At 46.9% G+C, this 14,892-nt stretch overlaps 1 protein-coding gene across 1 annotated transcript in view; it reads right to left on the reverse strand.

The window, feature by feature from the left end:
* The window catches only part of FBN2 (fibrillin 2), a 1,178,594-nt gene extending 1,164,885 nt beyond the window's left edge, over positions 1 to 13,709 (reverse strand). The window contains exons 1-2 of the mRNA XM_069625622.1: positions 13,163 to 13,709; positions 11,274 to 11,356 (exon numbers count right to left, since the gene is read on the reverse strand). Of these exons, the coding sequence (XP_069481723.1) occupies positions 11,274 to 11,356; positions 13,163 to 13,353 (274 nt within the window). The 5' untranslated portion in view covers positions 13,354 to 13,709. The remainder of the gene's footprint in view (positions 1 to 11,273; positions 11,357 to 13,162) is intronic.
* Between the last annotated feature and the right edge of the window lie 1,183 nt (positions 13,710 to 14,892).

Below are 14,892 nucleotides of genomic sequence, written 5' to 3' on the forward strand. Positions count from 1 at the left end.
AGCTCTTTGCGTAATACCATGTGATCCATTTTCAAATATTCTATTATGAGCTCCATTTCTTACACCCCATGCAATGATTTGAGACATGTGTGGCAAGGCCCCCGTCCGTGACTATGTTTACTTGGGGTTATTATTTTTCCCTTCCCTTTCACCGGTCCCTCCTGTAATTTCTTTAGTTAGTCAAGGGTCAAACCTATTGGAAATAGCAATCTCCGGGAGCTAAGAAGGGTGTGTTAGGCCAGTTGTCTCTAAGCTGGTTGCTTTAATTCCTACTCTTGGCTCTTCTCTTTCTTCTCTATTTTTGTCCAAACTGACTACTTCAAAGGGGACCTTGTAACTCTTTCCCCCGCTTTGAGCTGGGGGTTTTCGGTAGTTTATAACCTGCAAGTGTTTTCCCAAAGTTAATTAGTACGGGGAGAGGGACTTTACCATCACTGGTACACTGTTTTATTGGTTCCCCTGTTTTTACCTCACCCCCCCCCCCCCCGCGAAACAACTCTTCCCTTTTTTGCTGTAATTTAACCATCTTGACTGTTATCTGGACCTCTTTCCAATAGGCATTTGGAAGGGTTTACTACACAGCAGGATTTTCGCAGGGTTCCCGTCTTGGTTGCCTCAGGTATGGAATTACTAGTACTTGCCGGTGTGTGACTATCATCTGGGAGGCTAGCTATTTCCTTTATCATGGCATTAGCCTTGTCAATTTGTTTTGTAAATTGGGCAGTTCTTTTCACTGTTTTTACATTCTGAGGATATTGGCCGGACTCTCTTTTTCATCATCTTTCCTGTAACCTCTATTACCTAGACAGAATACTGCCCAAATGTGCAAAGCAACCAATAATATACCAATATTTTCTCGTAGGTACACAATTAGATGAAATTCCCACCTAAACACAACTATAAATGGCATCTAGAACTCACTAAAATATTACCAGCCTTCAAATCAGATACAATAAAATGTTGCAGAAATTATGCACTTGGCATCATTATACTCTTCCAATGCTCCAAAAGGATGAAATAGTCCTGAGGTCCACCTGGTTTCCTGTGCTGGGCATGACCGATGGCTAGAGGGGCACCCTGTTTTTTAGCACTTAGCATTGTGAAGAGTGGGTCTGATTAGCAGACCTCACTTTCAAAGACATGGCTAACCACATAATTGTATTACTACAAATAAAAAAAGGTTCAGACTATTCTGCCCTCACAGACGACATTCTGACACAGCAGGTGATATAGAGACAGACTGAGACATAGAGAGAGGATGAAAGAGAGAGAGAAAGAGAGACACCGACAGAGAGAGAGAGAGAGAGAGAGAGAGACAGAGAGAGAGAGAGACAGAGACGGAGGTAACTAGAGATGAAGTGGAAGAGAGAAAAACAAGATAAGGACTAAAAGTAAAAAGAGCAAGAGAGTGCAGTGAGAGAGAGTCACCCTGGAAGTGGATAAGCTAAAGTACTCAGCATCAGCCTCAACAAAGAAAAAGGGTACTGAAAAGGGAAGAGTTATAACAAGGGTAAGGTAGCAGGTAACCAGGAATGCAAAGTGAGAGTGAAAATGGAAAGTATTTTGTAAATGAGATCTCGTACCAATCAGTAGATTTGTAAGCTAGGAAATCATCTACAGAGCTATAAGTAAATCAAACTGTCCTGTAAAACCATGAGCAAATTTACAGACAAAGTCCAAATAACCATCCCAGATGCCATGATTGAAGACCACTTATTCAACATCAAAATAACCAGTGAAGGCTTGCCATTTTACGAATTACATTAATATTTCAATTTCTTCAGCCATCTGCTCTGAGGGTCCGATTCTGAACAAGGTATTATTTACCAAAAAGGTTTTATAAAGGCTTTCTGACATTTTTGCTAATTTACACCTAGTCTGAATTATGCGCATTTTAATGAGGGTGCATAGAAAGCGCCACTTTTGGAACCTGTGCGCTGGTTGCTAGGATTGCCTGGAAACCAACCTAGCAACGGGCAGTTTCAGAAAACGTTTCTTTGCATGGCTATTCTGGTGGCACTCCACCACAATAGAGACAGGCTGAAATTGGTGCAGACAAACAGTACCTATTTGGTGCCGATCTGTATCGCTATTGTGGAGGAGAGACACCACAGGATATATATATTCAAGGAAAAAAACTTGATGTCATCAGTGAAGTCATCTGTGATGTCATCATTGTGGTCATAGGCTGTGCAACAGGGGGCATGAAGTTAAGATGGCTTTAGTTGAATTTCCAGGGTTTTGATGCAATATGTTTTTTACCTTAACTGATCATTAACTAACGTGTTTTTCATTGCATTTCAGGGGCTTTGTTATTCTCTGCACCACAGCCCATGGCCAGCGGCCACGGCCTTCCGAAGTGCCCACTGTATATTTTAGAACACTACAAGACAACTCCACTGTCTATTTTAGAACACAACCAGACCACTAGTCATGGATTTCGACCATGTCCACTGTATGTTTTAGGTCACTACCAGACCACTAGCCATGGCCTTCGGCCGTGTACCCTGATCATTTTACACAACACTACTAGACCACTAGCCATGGCCTTCGGCCGTGCCCACTGAACATTTTAGAACACTACCAGGCCAGTAGCCATGGCCTTCGGTCAGGCCAGCTGTATTTTTTTAAGTCACTACCTGGTCACGAGCCATGGCCTCCGGCTGTGCCCTCAGTCCATTTTAAAACACTAGTAGCCCACTAGGCCATGGCAGGCCTGCGGCCATGCCGACTATATTTTTGAATTCACTACCAGACCGCTACCCATGTCATGATGACAGTGGCTGGCAAATGCCTAGCTAATACCCAGACACAAGCCAAAACTACTGTTTTATCAAAGGCTTGTTTTAACAGGACTTCAATGCAAGGAAAAAATGTGAGGACACACTAATTGCCTGGCCACAACCCTCAAAGAAATATTTGCTTCTACCTGCGCAGGAGGACACGCAAGATCCATCATAAATGAATCCCTTTCCTCTGGTATTTTTCCTGATGCATTCAAAACGGTTCATGTCAGACCTCTAATAAAAAAACCTTCCCTCGACCCACAAGAGCACAAAAACTACCGCCCCATCTCAAACACCATGTTCCTTGCCAAACTCATCGACCGAACCGCCTACACCCAACTAAATGCCTTTGTCGAAGCCAACAATCTCCTTGACCCCGCACAATCAGGTTTCAGAGCCCGGCACGGAACTGAAACCACCCTAACCTCAATCTGGGATGACCTTAAAATCACGGCCGACTCCGCGGGATGCGCCGCATTAATCCTTCTCGACCTATCCGCCGCCTTCGACACAATCACTCAATCCTCCTTGACCGCCTCCACTCCCTAAGAATTTGTGGAACCGCTCTCAAATGGATAGCCTCATTCCTCAAAGATAGGTACGAAATAACGATACTCTCCACCTATTCCTTCCAAGCCCAACCAGTCGACACAGGAGTTCCACAAGGAGCATGCCTATCTGCCCCTGTTCAATCTCTACTTGATCACCCTCCCACCAATAATTCATTCACGCAACATCCTGTGTTACAACTACGCTGATGACACTCAACTGATTCTAAAACTCCTGAACTCAAAACCCAACCGCCGACCTGACCCCGCCTCCTGCCTCCTCGACATAGAGCTCTGGATGAGCCAAAGCCACCTCCTGTTAAACCCCTCCAAAACCGAAATCGTGGTATGTGGCAACTCCAAACTTCTTCCACACCCACTACCCTGGCCATCTGCCATGGGCAACTCACCGACTCCCTCTAACTCAGTAAAAAATCTTGGATGCGCCCTTGACTCCGACCTAACACTCTAGCGTCAAGTCAACAACGTCTCAAAGTCCTGCCACTACCACCTTAAAATTCTTAGGCGCATCTTTCCATATCTCTCCTTTCCCAACAGACTCTCTGCGGTCCAAGCAATTGTTATATCAAGACTGGACTACGCTAACCCCTCTACCTCGGAGTCCACACTTACCAACTGAATAAACTCCAGAGCACAAAACGCTGCAGCCAAACTGTTACTAGCGCTCGGCTCGAGAGACCACATCTCCCCAGCCCTTAAAACTCTGCACTGGCTTCCAGTGGCCCAAAGGGTGACTTTCAAAAAGTTATGCATTTCTCATCGAGCAGTGCATAAAACCGGACCTCAATATCTTCAAGACAAGCTTAAACCCTATCACCCTCCACGTACTCTTAGATCAAGCTCAGCCGGCCTCCTAGTCATACCTAAAACAAACTCAGTCAGGTTAGGCGGATCATCATTCTCAGCTTTAGCTCCCACGCTGTGGAACGCACTCCCACCCCACATCCGCCTAACTGAAGATCTAATGTCTTTCTGCAAACTACTGAAAACTTGGCTCTTCCCCTAAAACCAACCCGTACGCAAACTAACCCAAACTGGACATCAGCATCTCAACGACACCAACCCAACAAACTACTAGATCTTGAACAACAATAAGCCAAATAACAATACAACATCAAGATCCATGCGAGAAATGTACAACTAATAACCGCTCATGTAAACTAAAAGGACAAACAGAATAGAACGAGTGAAGTAGATCAAAGCAGTGAAGTGGATAAAAAGAACAAATCAAACGAAAACAGTAATGAGGTTTAAATTAATGAATTGGATGCAATGAGTGCAAAATGAACAAAATGGGCGAAATGCAGAAAGAGAAGAGGATGGAAAGACGAATACAAGTGACTATAATGAGTGCAATGAACAAAATGGGCAAAAGGAATAAAGAGAAGAGGATGGAAAGATGAATACAAGAGAGTGTGGAGAACGCAGAAGCGCATAGAACAGATGAATGTGCAGATCGGATGGGTGTATAGAGCGGATGAGTGTATAGAAAACGCGGATGAGTGTATAGAGCGGACGAGTGTATAGAGCGGACGCGTGTATAGAGTGGACGAGTGTATAGAGTGGACGAGTGTATAGAACAGATGAGTGTATAAAACAGATGAGTGTATAAAACAGATGAGTGTATAAAACAGATGAGTGTTTTGAGCGGATGAGTGCGTATGAGTGAACGACCTGGTAGAGCAGATGAACGTGCAGAGCGGATGAGTATATAGAGCAGAGGAGTGTATAGAGAACGCGGATGAATGTATAGAGCGGATGAGTGTATAGAGCGGATGCGTGTATAGAGCAGATGAGTGTATAGAGCGGACGCGTGTATAGAGCGGACAAGTGTATAGAGTGGACGAGTGTATAGAGTGGACGAGAGTATAGAACAGATGAGTGTATAGAACAGATGAGTGTTTTGAGCAGATGAGTGCGTATGAGCGAACAACCTGGTAGAGCAGATGAGTGCATATAGCAGATGAGAGCGTGAAAAGATCGAGTGCATAGAGCTAACGTGTGCCAGGAACGGATGAGTGCGTGGAGCGGATGGGTGCGCAGAACAGATGGGTACGCAGAGACTGATAGGTGCGCAGAGAGAGATAGGAACGGATGAGTGCGTGGAGCGGATGGGTGCGCAGAACAGATGGGTGCGCAGAGAGTGATAGGTGCGCAGAGCGGAATAATGCGTGGAGCAGATGAGTGCGCAGAGAAAAGGAGTGTGTAGAACGAAGGAGTGAGTAAGATAGGAGGAGTGTGCAGATGTACAAATTAATGAGTAGAGCAGACGAATGTATGGAACAGACAAGTGCGTAAGAGCGAATGAATGTGTGAGAGCGGAGGGATGCGTGAGAGCCGAGGGGTGCATGAGTGCGTAGAGCGGGTGAGTGCACAGAGAGGGTGAGTGCGTAGAGCGGATGAGTGCGTAGAGCAGATGAATGCGTACCTGCTAGGGGGCAAGTGGAAAATCAAGGCCTCAGGGGGCACACAGAGGTGGATTTGCTCACCTAGGGCAGAGGGATCCAAAGAACCTGCATACTGCATGCAGAGCGGATGAGTACCTAGAGCGGATGAGTGCCTAGAGCAGATGAGTGCATAAAGCGGATGAGTGTGTAGAGCGGATGACCACTTAGGGCCGTTGAGTGCCGAGAGCGGAGAGAACGGATGAAGATGGAACGGGTGACGTATGTGGATGGACCGAGTGACGTATGTGGATGGAACGAGTGACGTATGCGGGTGAAATGGGTGAAATATGTGGATGGAAGGGTGAAATATGTGGATGGAAAGGTGAAATATGCGGATAGAACAAACTAAGTATGTGGAAGGTACTGGTGTAATATGTGAAAGGTAACGGGAAGTATGTGGATGGTACAGGTGAGATACGAGGATAGTGGAGCGGACTGGAATGCGTGGAGAGGACTAGAGTGCGTGGAGCGGACTGGAGTGCGTGGAGCAGACTGGAGTGCGTGGAGCAGACTGGAGTGCGTAGAGCGGACTGGAGTGCGTAGAGCGGACTGGAGGGCATGGAGCGGACTGGAGGGCATGGAGGGAACTGGAGTGCATAGAATTGCGTGACTTACATGGAATGGTTTGAAATGCATGGAACGTTTGATGAGCATATAACCCACCATCTCACATCACCACGCTTATTCTCTTATCTACATCACCACTCAACTAGAATACAGAGATACTATGACACCATTCGGTATAACTGTTCTCATACCAACATCTGCCTCATACTCCCCATCACCCTAACTAAACACTGCTGGTTACTTACCCCCAGCCAGGTGTTCTCTTCAGGCCTAACGCAGCCACAATCAGTCTGGATAAATCCTGCCAGAACGAACACATACTCTTGACCTCTCAACCACCACACCTACGGCTAAGAAGCAGCTATTACACGAATACTGCACCAGCTGCACACATATCCGGTGCTCACACGCACCTTTGACTCTCTCTACTCTCTCTACTGACCTGAACTTCGGTTCCCAAGGGCGTTCAACCTACCAGCGCCTTCAGACCATACCAATGGTATATAAGGCGCTATATAAATTCAAAGTAACATAACATAACATGGTAATTTGACCCACATTGTCCCTTTTAAATCTGGGTCCCATAGAGCACCCTCGTCCTGCCCTCATCAAAGCGCAACCCATTTAAAGGTGTTTTCATTTCCTGTTTACCCCTATTCATGCCGGTCATTGCACCTGTCACTTATATTTTCCTTTTACTTCAACTCCCTCGCTTTACACCATCTTGTCTATTCCTGGCACTATGCCCTCTCCTATTCCAGAATACCTTTTTCCTAGATGTTTTCCTTTGTGTACTCCTTTCCGTTGTCGTAATCCACTACACCTGTGTTGCCCCCCCATTTCTCCCTCTCCTCTCCCCACCTGCCTCTTTTTTGACACTGTCTGTCTCCGATACTGCTTCTCTCATAATTCAAGCCCACTCAACATTTTCTCCTCTTGAACTTCTCCCCTCTTCTCTTGTTCCCTTTATCTGTCCACATTTGCTATCCTATTTGACTTGTCTTCTCATCATACACTGACTTTCTCATGCTTTCCATCCTCTTTTAAACATGTTGTGGTTATCCCTTTACTCAAAAAACCTTCTCTTGACCCCACTGTTCCTGGTAATGTTAACCTTGTATCTCTGATTTATTTTATGTTTAAGCTACTAGAGCATGCTATTCCCCTATAGTCAACTAACATGAGGTGATTTTGTTGAAATTCAAAATCAAAAACATTGCCTCCACTGTGGATAGAAAAATAGTTTGTTAACGTAATTGGGTACTCCTATTTCTTTATGCCAACCACAAAATTCCCTAAAGGGAGGGGTGCATACAAACGAAATTCCCAACTTCTCCCTATTCCCCAGACCCTGCCTTAAAGCAGAGGGGTTTCCATACTAAACTTAATATCTGGATTTGCAGCATCAGAAGAGTGTCTTCCCAAAGTTGAACAGAGTGAAGTTGCTGCAGAAAGTGAGAAGAGATTCTTCATTGCATTGTAGTTAAGGAAGGTGGAGCGGGGGTTGTGGGGCTGTCCCCCGCTCCCATGTTCGGCATGTATTAGCCTTATGGAGTTGCGGGGGTGTCCCCCACTTCCTCAATATTAGAGGCGGGGGACTGAAAAAAAAAAGAAGAAAAGGGACCCTGCAGCCTCAGTGTTAGAGGGACGGATCCGACGCCACAGGGCTTAAGTGTACCAGGCGACGGGAATCAGGTAAGTGGGGAAGGGGGATGTGGAGTGGGGGATTGGTGTGAGTGTGTTTTATCCTCTGAGAACTGATCGCATGCAGGCTGTTTTTTTCTCAAACAGTTTGCCGCGATCATTTCTCAGACAGTCAAACACGCCCAAACTAATAAACCCCATGCAAAGTATATTGTGAAGTTAAATTGTTCCATCATGTCCAGGGTGCTGCACAATTATGTACATTAAGAGTATTTCGCGAGTGACTGAGGTATCTGAAGTATTCTAGAGACCTGTGTTTCTATGTCACCAGGGTGGAAAAAACCAAAGAAGGAAAATTGTACATGTTGTGGGGTTAAAGAGTCTGTGATCTGTGTTATCCTAAACCAACTGGCGTTTTCAATTTGTGGGACAAGTGAATTGTGAGGAAAGAAAAGCATTTGGGCCAAGGAGTGAGGTGGCATGACTTGTGATTTTGTACAAATATGAATTGCCCTATTCAATCATAAATATATATTCTTTCTACACACCGGCCTGATTCTTGGCTTATCTCTGGCACAGGGCACGGGTGAGGGATCTTCGTGATATGGTTCATAGACAGTACTAGACTGAAAAAAATAAACAGGTATATTGGTGAGGCACTTTCGATTGGTCAGGAACGAACTCCCTGCATTGATTGTTGCCGTACACATATGCCCCACATAGGATAAGCATGCTGTGCACAAGAAGGATAAGCTATGGTGCCAAACGTAAAGTGGTCATCATCTCAATGCCTGACGTCAAAGGAGGAAAATATAAAACAAATAACGTATTGACCAAAGCACAACTTGCAATCGAAATTGATGAAGCCGGCAAGCACCAAGGGAGAAGCTTAGAAACACACACAAGTCAATTTCGGCACATCTCAGCAATTATTTCCCATAGGCAGCCTTCTCTTCCTTAGCCAAGACAAATGAAAAATGTGTATACATTCAAGTAATAGGATTTGTGGATGATAAGAAGCTACTAAGAGAACAAGAACCTGGGTGATTTAGACTGAACAATGGTACAGAATGCCCCGTGCTATAGGTCATCATCGCCTGGCTCTGTATGGCTGAAAAGAAGGTCTGCCGAAGGGATTTACCTGACTCTTGTAGAGGGTGCATCCTTCTACCCTTCTAAGGAGAGTGCCACCCTTTTCATCTTAGCTTTGGCCCTCCAAAACTATGGCACCATAAAAAAGAGGAACATTACTAATCCTCTTCAGATCCTGATCAGCTCTTTGCTGGACTGATGTCACCATTCCAGACAGTAGGCCATCATATCCTTCTCACAGTAACCAAGACCCAACTGGGTACGGCGGAAGAACCCTAGACTGATTCTCGTTATTCCTGTAACACTGCACGCAGTTCCTCAACTGTGCGATCTACATTTCAGACTGGTGCCAATGTGACCAGTGTAACCTAGAATTCTATGAAAACACTGAAACCCTCAGACTGTTGGTCAGTAGTGTTGGCTTTAGCATACACCAGTATGCACACCCGTGCTGAAATATCTCATAAATCATGACAAAGTGGATAGCAACCATGAATATTTCTAATGCTATATATGTTTAGGCATGTTGGATTCCAAATTACAACTTGGACTCCACTGCACAACAAGAATACTGCGAAAGGGGCACTTTGCCAGCCACATCTGCTCTGTAACATAAAAAAAAAACAACATCCCCAGATAAATATTATTCTATAGGTTAGTCTCTGGTTAGGTTAGTCTCTGGTTAGCTATTTAACCTGTACCACCCTCACACTCAACCAACCACCCGAGCTCGAGTCCCAAGAATAAGAAGTCCATCCACAAAGCAGAACCCTCGATGGTTCGGTGGGCGATACTGCCCCGTCGGCGGCTGGAAGCTGTGGGTGTGTGTGCTGCCCTGTAAAGCTGGGGCTTGGAGGGATTATTCTCTGCTTGGTGACACAGAGGATGTTCTGCACAGAACAGGCTCTATTCTCGCATTTCAGAGAATAAGTGTCGCCCCCTCTCAGCCTTCCCGCCCCCTCCACAGGCCTCTGACCAGGCGGCAAGGGAGAGCCTGCGCGCAGACCATCACCATGCCTTTTAATCTGTGTGATGCAGTATTCCTCTGTTCAACTTCTCTCTTTGCCGTTCAGGAATGAGCTCTGGGGTAGCCTTGAGGTGGCAGTGAGCACCAAGCAAAGGCATTAGAAAGACATTGCAGAAAACCTGTGCAATCCTTTATAAGTAAATGGTTTAAAGCAACGTACTAAATTAAAACTCCAATGGATCCTGGTATTGTTATATACTCTGTACATGAGTGCTGTATGGATTCATTACAGGGTTCTGCCACATTTTGAAGAAATAGTATTTCACTGTGACCCTAGTAGGCTCGTGTTTTAAAATTGCTATTAATCGTTTCCATTTGTGTTCTGAATAAAATGTGATTAAATATTAAGAACAGTGTGCTGTTCTAAAGGCTAGAGTGAGCATGGACACAAAATGTACCGGTGGTGAGGACTGGCCAGGAGGGACACGGAATTTCCAGGGGGCTGGTGGGGTATGTGGAGCCTTGTATGACGTCCTGGAGGAGGGAGCAGGGCCCCGCACGTGGGAATGAGATGCCGAGTTAGTACTGTCAGCATGGATAGAGGGTTTGAGTTGAGTCAACCTGGCCAATGAAGAATGGTGACCCAGGGGCATTGCCCTTCAGCTCTTCTGGGAGCAGTCATCACTTTGGCTTTGGGTTTCCTTAAGCTGAGTAGGGGCTCCAAGTCACCAAGGGAGGGAGTGGCCCTCCTGCCCCTCTGTCAAAACGCTCCCTGAGTAATAGCATCCGATTCCGGTTGGAGGGGGGTGCAAGTGTATTGGGCCGTGTGATTATAGGAGGCCACAGACATCTCTCTACACCCCGCACCGGCATTGTGTCAGGATGCCAGTGCGGTGACTTCACCATGCTTGTATCACAGCATGGCATTGCATCAAACCCAAACAACATCCGGTGGGTGGGGGGGGGGTGGCTTCGGAGGAACAGATGGAGTACCCTTTGGTGATGTTTTAGACCAACAGCATGTTCTTCCACTGCCAACAAGCCAGACCGCCCACCCACCCTTAGACCCTCGGCTCTAGCAGTGTGAGAGGTTGTCACGAGCAGACAGAGAAGAGGGAGGACAAGGGAACTGGTAGCTGGTGCAGACGGTACAGCGGGAAGGACAAGGCTCCACAGCAGCCACCTGAGCGGAGACACTTACGGACAACGCACTGGTTTCCTCCGGGCAGGGTCTTCCATCCAGGGCAGCAGTACGAGTGGAATCGAGAACCGCAGACATTCGGCCTGTAGGAGACAAATTAAAACATGGCAGGCCTGTGTGAGGCTGGTATACACATGAGCATTGTAATTCACGTGCTGCCTATGTGCTTGGAAACCAAAATAAAATGCAACAGAAGTGTACTTGAAAATCAGACACATCTCGCCTGGTTCACTTCACACAAGAAATACGCGCTCACTCCTCGGACCTGGGCAGGCAGGGGGCGGGGTCTGGCATTGCTGGGCGCCCACCGCCCCAGAGCTACAGAGCACGCACAGGACTGCTTCTCAAATGGTTTTTCTCTTGGATAGAGGCCATATCTGGGATACACTTTTAAGGTAATGAGAACAAGTAAAAGATGAAAACCTTCACGTTCCTTCAAGAGACAGTATTAAAAAAAAAAGTGAAGTAAGATGTTGGCACGCGCTGGCTGCTATATTTAGCTCCAGCTGTAGCTTTTTACTTTGCATGTTTACTTTGAATAGTAAAGTCGCTCAGACTGTGTAGATTTACTCGGGATAAGCACAGCTGTCGAGTTTCTGGAGCCTGGGCGAGGATCCGAACATGGGAGAAGGGGCAACGTCTTAATGTAAATTAGCGCTAGAAGTCCAGCTACACTAGAGCGTGCGCTTAAAACCGCGTAACGAGGCTGAGCGAATGGCTATATGGACGAACGACTGAATGAATAAAAGGGTGGATAGAAAAGTGAATGGATGAATGCATGAGTGAACGAATTACTGAATATATGGGCGCACAAGTGAATGAATGAATTAATAATGAATGAATGAATTAATTAACTGATCGCCTGGTGAACAAACTGGGGCAAGGAGATCTGCAAAAAAATAACACGTGCGAATTAGAAGGGAGAGAGGAAGGCGGCAATGGGAGTGGCGACGCAAGGGAGGAAAGAATAGCAAAGTGGAGTGGAAAATAAACTGCAAGGTTGGGGGGAGAGCAAAGTGAGCGCTTGAGGCAAAAAAAAGAGGTGGTCGAGGTGAACGTGTGGCGATGTAAGACTGCGTTGTAAGGGCACAACAAGCGGCATTGTGACAATTTAGCAATGAAACATGCACATTAAAAACATGTAGCACTGGTCCACATTGAGGGCACTGCAGCGCACCTAAAGCGGGGAGCTGTATTCATACTGCAGAAACTCACACTGGATAGTCCTGATAGTAGACGCTTGCATTAATGTGTATTTTAGTATCGTGTCCCCCGTGCCACAGAGAGAAAATAATCTGCCTCCCAACACAAAAAGGCACGTTATGCGGGAATGGACGATTCCAAGAGTCAAGGCTGCAGAGCGTTCCAGTCGTGGGCGCGCTGGACACTACTTGGCATCACTGACCTCTAAATGTCGCAGAAAACGACATGCCCAGAACAGCAGAAAGGTTCTTCCGTGGAACGGGGAAGGTGGGAGACTGTGCTTACTGCGGGTGGAGTTGGCTTGTGATGTATGCGGTGTGAGGGGTGCACACACGCATCTATTGAGAATGTGGGTGCGCGATGCATCCACTATTGAGGAACTACTTTATACGCATGGAAAGTGAAGTGAAACTATTATTATTAAACACGTATACATGTTTTCCAAAACACTTCCAGGGGGGAGCATGGGGGCGGGGGTGTCAATCAATGTGCCCTGCAAGTGTAGCGACCGCGGTGGCATTAGAATGAGCGCTCGAGTCGTTGACACATAACACAACTTTCTCGAAACTTCACCCCATGTCTCTGCCCATTATGTGCTGTGTTGGTTTTATAGTAGGTTAGGGGCACGTGAGTAGGACACACACAAACACATCCACACCGAGAGTACACATCTGTACGGTACGTACCCCCTGAGCGCGTCCTGTTGCCCTCTCCTTCGCACTCGGTTGGCAACTACTCCCCCATCTTGTCCACCCGCCGCGCTCGTCCTCCCATCCCCGGGAAAGAGGGGCTGCTGCCCAGCAGCGACCCCCAACAGTGAGCACCCTAGCAGCAGCAACATTCCAGGCGGCAGGAAGCCACGCGCCCGGGGGGGCATGGCTGCAGGACGGCTAGCGGTGGCAACCCCTCCGTGCCCCCGGTGCGCCACAGGCACTGCGGTCGCTGGAGTCCTCCAGAGGTGAGAGGCCCGGCTGCGCCCTGCACCTGGAGAAGCGGCTTCCTGATTCAAGGCTGCTTAGCGCGCGCAGTCCTCGCGACGCGTCAGACGCAGGCTCCCGGGTTTCGGCGCTCAAAGGTTCCGGGCGCGGATGCGTGCAGATGTGGAAACGCCGCCGTTAGCTGCAGCCGCTGGGTGTAGTGTGACGCCTGCGAGAAGAGGCAGCGAAGGCAGCATGCGGCGGAGGGGCAGAGCCGCAGCGGGGAAGGCTTATGAGGCGGCCACGGGGGCGCAGACCGCAGCTCCAACAGCGTGCAGGGGGCGGGGGAGAGGAGGGCAGGCAAGAGACTGTTCCTTCCAACCTCCTTTCACCCCCCTCGCTCACGCCCACTAAGGCGTCGCCTCAAGGTGGGCATGGGTGGTGCCCAGTGGCTCTCTAGAAATCAAAGTAAATTGAGGGGGGTGGGGGAGGTTTAGGCGGAACACTCCAGGGGCTGGGGTGGTGGCACATCGATTAAGGGTCAAAATACCAAACTGGTTTAAGTAAACATATATTTTAACAGGCTTGTTAAAAAAGGTGCCTGTATGCAAGTTCAAAGTAGGCTCAAGTTATTGTAGACCTAAAAAGCGAACTCATGTTGAACAGCTGTGAAAAGACCCGCCCAAAAAATTCGAAAGGCCTTTAGTTACACAAGTGTTTTAACTGTGTGTTTTTCATAGAATACATGTTATCATACATTTTAGTTCTGGATTTAAAACAATGAATGAAAAATGCCATAAAATAAATTAACAGTCTTGAAGCACCCACCACTGTCCCCCTTCACCAGGTACTTTCTAGGTCCAACCTACAGCAGCCTAGATGGCACCCCCACCAAACTTACATCTTACAACTTGCCACAATTTATTAGGCGGTCACTCTCAACTCAGGGTGTTCCTTTGCCCCCCAAGCAAGGTGGCGCGCACCTAAAGCACTTATACACATTCAACTTTAGTGAGGCCACCAACCTGTCTCGCATCACCCCAACAAATACCTTCTGTACCACCAATGAGCTAGCAACCAGGCCGGTGTATAGAAAGAATATATATTTAAGGTTTGACAAAGAATAGCAACCAAAACATCAGCCACCAACACTGTGGCACTACACAAAGTCATAATTTCAAATTACTTGCCCCAATTGACTGACTTGTATTTCTAATGAACTTAGATACTTCACACACAGGTAACATTTAGAGATTGTACATCAGACACACACAAAGAGGATTTCTTGCACATTGACAATTAGCAAACTTTAACACCCCCCAGTGATTGCTTGGGTTATCACAAGGCTCTTCTCTCCCAACAACCCCCACCCCAGGCATCAGTTATATATGACCCCTTAATTTGAAGGCAAGGTACAGGGAGTTGGAATACAGTGGTAACATTGTTTTGGCTTTTTATTAAAAGGCACGGTTTGACAAATAGACACAAGGAAAAAAAAT

Source organism: Ambystoma mexicanum, chromosome 6p, assembly GCF_040938575.1.
Source record: "Ambystoma mexicanum isolate Mex_15411 chromosome 6p, UKY_AmexF1_1, whole genome shotgun sequence".
NCBI lineage: Eukaryota > Metazoa > Chordata > Amphibia > Caudata > Ambystomatidae > Ambystoma > Ambystoma mexicanum.